The sequence below is a fragment of the Capsicum annuum genome, chromosome 4 (genome assembly GCF_002878395.1).
Source record: "Capsicum annuum cultivar UCD-10X-F1 chromosome 4, UCD10Xv1.1, whole genome shotgun sequence".
NCBI lineage: Eukaryota > Viridiplantae > Streptophyta > Magnoliopsida > Solanales > Solanaceae > Capsicum > Capsicum annuum.
In genome coordinates this window covers 177,744,653-177,752,136 of record NC_061114.1, presented here as the reverse complement: position 1 = coordinate 177,752,136, position 7,484 = coordinate 177,744,653, and the positions used below count along the sequence as shown (strand labels likewise).

The 7,484-nt window shown below is 36.5% G+C and overlaps 1 protein-coding gene across 1 annotated transcript; it reads left to right on the top strand.

The window, feature by feature from the left end:
- Positions 1–4,858: 4,858 nt before the first annotated feature.
- LOC107867689 (protein MITOFERRINLIKE 1, chloroplastic) lies at positions 4,859–6,342 on the top strand. The gene has a single exon (XM_016714040.2). It carries the CDS (start codon positions 4,920–4,922, stop codon positions 6,150–6,152), a length of 1,233 nt encoding a protein of 410 aa, XP_016569526.1. The 5' UTR covers positions 4,859–4,919; the 3' UTR covers positions 6,153–6,342.
- The last annotated feature ends 1,142 nt before the right edge of the window (positions 6,343–7,484 follow it).

Sequence of the window (7,484 nt, the reverse complement as noted above, 5' to 3'; positions counted from 1 at the left end):
TTCTGATTCCATTGTAGAACGAGCAATACATGTTTGTTTGGACGATTTCTAAGAGACTCCTCCTCCACCTATAGTAAATATATATCCACTCGTGAATTTTACTTCATTCGATTTGGTGATCCAATTTGCATCACTATATCCTTCAAGTACTGTTGGATAGTTACTATAATGTAAAGCATAGTCTTGAATGTATTTAAGATACCCCAAAACTCTTTTCATTGTCATCCAATGAGTTTTATTGGAATTACTCGTGTACCGATCAACTTACTAATAGCACATGTCATATCTGGCCGTGTACAATTTATGATATACATTAAACACCCCAACACTCTTGCGTATTCCAACTGTGAGTCACTTTTACCTTCATTCTTTTGAAGTGCGAAGCTCACGTCCAATGGAGTCTTGGCAATACCAAATTTCAAATACTTGAATTTGTCAAGTACCTTTCGATGTAATGGGACTGTGACAATGTCAACCCTTGTGGAGTTCTATGGATTCTTATTCCTAAGATCACGTCAACCAAGGTCTTTCATATCAAACTTGCTCTTAAGCATTCGTTTCGTATCATTTATGTCAGAAATGTCTCTACTGATGATCAACATATCATCCACATATAAACAAATAACGATCTTGTGATTTGGAGTATCTTTAATGTAAATATATTTACCACATTCGTTTATCTTAAACCTATTTTCCAACATAATTTGGTCAAACTTTGCATGCCACTATTTAGGTATTTATTTTAGCCCATAAAGTGACTTAACTAGTTTGCACACCTTTTTTTCTTTATCAGGAACCAGAAAACCCTCGAATTGTTCCATGTAAATTTCTTCCTCCAATTCTCCATTTAGGAATGTTGTTTTCACATATATTTGATAGATTTCAAGATTATATACCGCCACCAAAATAATTATCATCCAAATTGATGTTATCCTTATTACAGGCGAGTATGTATCAAAATAATTAAGGCCTTCTTTCTGTTTGAAGCCTTTACTACAAGTCTTGCCTTGTATTTGTCAATAGTATCATCCGTTTTTATTTTCTTTTTGAAGATCCATTTAGAACCTAAAGGTTAATTTCCTGGAGAAAGATCAACCAACTCCCACGTAAGGTTGCTTAAGATTGGATCAATCTTACTATTGACTTCCTCTTTCCAAAAGGATGAGTCTGAAGACGACATCGCTTCTTTAAATGTTTGAGGCTCATTTTCTAAGAGAAATATTACAAAATCTGATCCAAACGAAGTTGACATTCTATGATGTGTACTGTGCCTTGGATTCTCATTATTATGTACATCCTCACTTAGTTCTTCTCCAGGTCGTTTAAACCCTCCATTAGACTGTTCATGTCTTGTTTTATACAGTTAAATGTGTTCAAAGAACTCAGCATTATCTTATTCAATTATCGTATTTTTATTGATATTCGGATGTTCGAATTTATGAACTAAAAATTAATATGCTTTACTACTTTTAGTGTATCCTATGAACATGCAGTTCACTGTCTTAGGTTCTATCTTTACCTTTTTAGGCACAGGAACATGGACTCTCGCTAGACACCGCCACATTTTGAAATATTTCAAGTTGGGTTTTCTTCCTTTCCATTTTTCATATGGAATTGCTTGTGTCTTACTATAGGGCACTCTATTGAGTATTCGGTTAGCTGAAAGAATAGCTTTCCCCCACAAGTTTGCGGTAAACCTGAACTTATTAGTAAGACATTCATCATTTTCTTTAATGTTGGATTTTTTCTTTCCGCAATTTCATTAGATTGAGGTGAATACGGAGCCGTAGTTTGATGGACAATTCTATTCTTTACACATATTTTGCAAAGAGAGATTCATATTCTCCACCCCTATCACTTCTTATCGTTTTGATCTTTTTCTCTAACTGATTTTCAACTTCTATTTTATATTGCCTAAACGTATCTATTGCTTCATCCCTACTGTTTAGCAAATAAACATAATAATATCTAGTGCAATCGTCGATAAAAGTTATAAAATATTTTTTCTCCACGAGATGGTGTTGACTTCGTATCACAAATGTCAGTGTGTATTAAGTCTAAAGAATTAAAATTTCTTTCAACGGAATTATACGGATGCTTAGCATACTTTGATTCCACACACGTTTGACATTTTGATGTATTATACTCAAAGTTTGGCAAAACTTCTAAGTTAATCAGTTTTCGCAAAGTTTTATAATTGACATGTCCTAATCGTTCATGTCATAAATCATTAGACTCAAGAAAGTAAGAAGAAACAGAGCTTTTATTGATTTCAACAGTCATTACATTCATCTTATAAAGATCCTCAATGAGATAGTCTTTTCCTACGTACACTTCCCCTTTGCTAATTACAATTTTCCGAAAATACATATACATTTGAATCCATTTTTTTCAAGAAGTGATACAGAAATCAAGTTCTTTCTTAACTCTGGTACATACAGGACATTGTTGAGAGTCAACACTTTGCCTGAAGTCATTTTCAAGCATATTTTTCTTGTCCCTTCAACTTTTGCAGTTGCGGAGTTTGCCATATAAATTTTCTCTTTGCCTTAAGCCGGAGTGAACGCAACAAATAAATCTTTATTTGCATAAACGTGGAGGGTAGCACCAGAATCCATCTACCATTCTCGATGATTTCCAACAAAGTTAAATTCCAAAAGCATGGCACATAGATCGTCCATTTCGTTCTTGGATTTAATCATATTTGATTGATCCTTATTTTTGCCTTACTTTGGGGCATGACAATCTGTAGATTTGTGGCTAATCTTGCCACAATTAAAGAATTTCCTCTTGAATTTCTTCTTGGGCTGGTTGCTTTGTTGTCCCGCTTTCTTCCGCTTTTTTTAGTAGTCGGGGTCGTCTTCTTCAATATTAGTTTTATTCATTACAGAATTTCCTTTAGACCTTTTCTCTGTGGCTTTATTATCTCCCTCAATATAAAACCTCACAATGAGGTCTTCGACTGTCATCTCTTTTTATTTATGTTTCAAGTAATTCTTGAAGTCCTTCCACACAAGTGACAACTTCTCAATAATTGCAGCAACTTAAAATGCCTCGTTCACAATCAAATGCAACACAGTTTATGTGAACATTAAGAGCATTTTTAACTTGTTCAAATAAGGTATCCATTAAATTCATACCTTTCGCAAGGAGATCATGGATGATGACTTGCAATTTTTGTACTTGAGAAACGACAGTCTTGCTGTTAATCATTTTGTACTTAAGGAATCGTGCAACATAGAACTTCTTGGTTCCTGCATCCTCGGTCTTATATTTCTTTTCCAGCGCATTCCACAATTCTGTAGATGTTTTCATTATGCTGTAGACGTTGTATAAGTCATCTTGGAGGCCACTCAGGATGTAATTCCTACATAGGAAATCAGAATGTTTCCATGCCTCTATTACAACGAATTGCTCCTGGTCTGAAGTTCCTTCAGGAACTTCTGGAGCATCTTCTGAAATAAACCTTTGAAGACATAAGGTTGTCAGATGGAAGAACATCTTTTGTTGCCACCTCTTGAAATCAACTCCAGAAATTTTTTTGGGTTTTTCCGTTAGTGCCATAACAGGTGGCGCATTTGTGCGACTAGTTATAGCAACACTTGTTGCTGCCACACTTGTCAAACTTTTAACATGATCGTCTGTAGTCATTTTTTTTCTGTCACAAAAAGATAGTCACCTTTAGTATAAACTTATAGTTATTACAAGTTCGTAGCAACTTATAAACACTACTTATTTCTAGTTTAACGATAAAATTTTTATGTCTTCCAATCGCTAACCAAATGACCTTTAACTTGTGATGAAGATTTTATTTCTTCAAATCACTTGTTAAGTTCAAATGGAGTAGAAATCTTAAAGTTTTAATCTCCAGTAACCAAACAATACAGATTATGAATTTCTTTCCTTAAGATTGTTGTTTCGGGTACACAATCTGTATGTTAGTTCCCTAAACTTCAACACAAGTTCAAGATTAAATCAAGAACACTTTTGAAGTTTTTCAACACCTTCAACACAAGTTCACTATGAACTATCAAAGAAGTGTGTTATTTTATTTTAAAGAAAAAAGATTAAGCAGAATAAGTCTAGTCTTCCGAATTCACGGAGTGTCCTTAAGGAAATAATTTTCCTCAAGTACCCGAAGTTGTGGAATTTTTCTTCCAGGATAAAATGGCTTCACAACTAGAATGTAGTGGTACCTCAAAATTTCTGGTTTTCATCGAACTCACTCATTGGGAGATGATCACACAGAGTTTTTAGAAGCAAGAGATTTTTTTTTTATGCAGAAATTTTCATACTAAATCTGTGAAAAAATACAGGTTTATATAGCCATGAAGTGCCTCTTCAGAAAGGAGATGGTTCATCAAAAAGGTGTATCATTTCGGAAGAGTCATGTCTGTCCATTCCGAAACAACATGTCTTTTCTGAACAGTCACAACTGACCGAACAGTCACCCCTTTTTCGAAACAGTGTGTCTGTTCCTCGAAGGATTGTGTCCCTCCATTTTTCATTCACACCAATTAAACCCAACAACAAGAACTACAAGGATACGACCAGTACAACGACATACACTACTAAGTCTACCCTCGAAAAAGCAAGACTATCTGACTACATTCCCTTGCCTACTATCCTTCTAGTATTTTAATACATCCTCCACACCCTCCTATTTAAGTTCATGTCCTCCATAACCTAGACTTGCGTCATGTCCAATATAATCATCTCTGTCAAATGTTTCTTCAATCTACCCCTCCTCGTACCCAATATCCAACATTGGGTATCTGTATATTTGGGCCTAATTAATTTGTAATTGGGCTGAACCAAGTATCCAAAGCCCATCCAAAGCTAAAGAGCACATTGCATCTAACGACCTCACATCTCCTACCTACCCAGCAGTTTCGCACTTCCACTTGCTTCCAACAACTATGCGCCAAAGCCAAAAATCTGTGAGAAAAATAGCAATGGAAACTCGAAAAGGCAACTCCCTTAGCCTCCTCCTACAAGACCCGAATGACCTCAAAAATGAATTCAACTCCCTCTTCAACAATCTCAACACTTGCCTTTTGTCTAAACACAAAAATCCCAAATCAAGAAACAGTCATTTCAGTCCGAAATTCAAGTTTTCTTCAACTTCTGTATCAATTGAAGCACAAATTAACAACCCCACTTCCAGTTTTGTAAAAACTGCTGCTAGAGACTCACCAAAAGTTCAGGTACTTTTCAAGAATCTTTCTGTTGTTGAAAGAGCACTTATTGGTGCAGCTGGCGGTGGCATTGCTGGTGCATTTACTTATGTGTGTCTTCATCCACTCGACACTATTAAAACTAAGCTTCAAACTAAAGGGGCATCTGAGATATACAGTGGGGCAGTTGATGCTTTTGTAAAGACTTTTCAAAGTAAAGGGATTCTTGGTTTTTACAGTGGTGTTTCTGCGGTTATTGTCGGGTCTACTGCTTCTTCTGCTGTTTATTTTGGGACTTGTGAGTTTGGTAAGTCAATTTTGTCGAAATTCGAAGGGTACCCTTCTGTGCTTATTCCACCTACAGCTGGTGCAATGGGGAATATTGTGTCGTCTGCGATAATGGTGCCGAAGGAATTGATTACTCAGAGAATGCAGGCTGGGGCTAAAGGGAGGTCTTGGCAGGTCCTAATGAGAATCTTGGAAAAAGATGGGATTTTGGGGTTGTATGCTGGATATAGTGCTACATTGTTGAGGAATTTGCCTGCTGGGGTTTTGAGTTATTCATCATTTGAGTATTTGAAAGCTGCGGTATTGAGTAGTGTGAAGAAGGAAAGGTTGGAGCCATTTCAGAGTGTTTGTTGTGGGGCATTGGCTGGTGCTATATCAGCTTCACTAACAACTCCTTTGGATGTGGTGAAGACTAGGTTGATGACTCAGGTGCATTCTGAAGCTGCTAATAAGGCTGCTGCTGTAATGGTTACTGGCGTCTCGGCTACTGTTAGACAGATATTGAAAGAAGAAGGTTGGGTTGGTTTTACGCGGGGAATGGGTCCTAGAGTACTTCATAGTGCTTGCTTTTCAGCTCTGGGGTACTTTGCATTTGAGACAGCTAGGCTTACAATCTTGGATCAGTATCTGAAGCATAAGGAGCTAAAGAATCTGGTTCCTGCAGATGAGGCAGCCCAGGCCAGTTAGAATGTATGAGTACTGTTTATTAAATACATCTGTTAAAACCTTTTGTAAGTGCACTTGTTTCTTATTGTTTCCAATCATATCTCTGTAGATTAATGTCTTCACAAGTTGAAACCTTTGACCGTACAAGTTCGCGAAGAAGAATGTCTCTGGATTTGTTTGCTAATATTAGGCGGATATGTATAGTTGATCACCTCCTGTGTTTTTCTCTTTTATTCTTGCGCTATATTACTACCTTACAGCTTAAATGGTTTGAAGTGTAGTTTAGAGAACTATGGTTGGAGGCAGCAAAGCTTTTACTTGGATCTTATATAATCCATTTATTTCAAAAAACAAATAACTGTTTGTCTTCTAATTATGTATGACACCTTATGGGTCTTTTGGTAGTTTAAGGTGTATAAGAATAGTGTTGAATTGGGCAGGGTAGTCCGGTGCACTAAAGTTTAATGACGTTGTACAAGAGAATGCCTTATTTTTGGAGCTTCACATTTATAGATTGAAAGACAACGAAAATGTACCATGAAAAAAAGGGAACAGATAGCAGCCGGGTAACACAATGAAAAGATGAATACAAACACTTTTGGTTGGTCTGCTAGTTGACAGGATGATTGTGTCATGTACGTCTTCATAGGAAATAAAAGAAATTCTCAGGTTGCAGTTTTTTTCTTTTTTATTTCTTTGCTTTTCTATTCATTGAGTGGGATACATTGGAACACAAAGTAGCCCCTGTTGACTACAATGACAGTGTTTTCTGGTGAGTTTGTAGCCAAGTCCTGCCTAGGACGATTGTGATTGACCTTTGTGGCTGAATCAGTATTATGATTAATCGTTTTTACATGCTCTATTGTCGTACTCTGCTATGTCTGATGTAGAAAATAGTTTTATACCGAAGTCAAGTCACCTGAATGACATTTGAAATTTGTCTTCTTTTTTTTCGGATCATCACCCATCCCTTAGAAGATGTCTTTAACTCTGCTATTAGGCTGTCCGTGCGTTGGGTTTATTCTGCATATTATATAACATCTTCAATCATGACACTGGAATGCACAGAATTCCGTCAAAGGCAGCATGTACTAAGCACCCCTTTAAGCAACCATAACTAACTTGTAAAGCTCAACAATATTAAAAAGGGGGAAAAGGAACTGCTAATGCCAGTTGAGAAAAGTATTTTGAAATCCTTTGAAGGATGTTATTTGAGGGATCTTTTTCCACGTCATTTATTGCTTTCCAGAATTCTCTGTTTGCATATAATTTGGTTTTCTGGGATCAGGGTTGTACTTTTCTAATGATAGTAGTGCTTAGGCCAACTTGCGTGCAGGTCGACAATCTCATCGA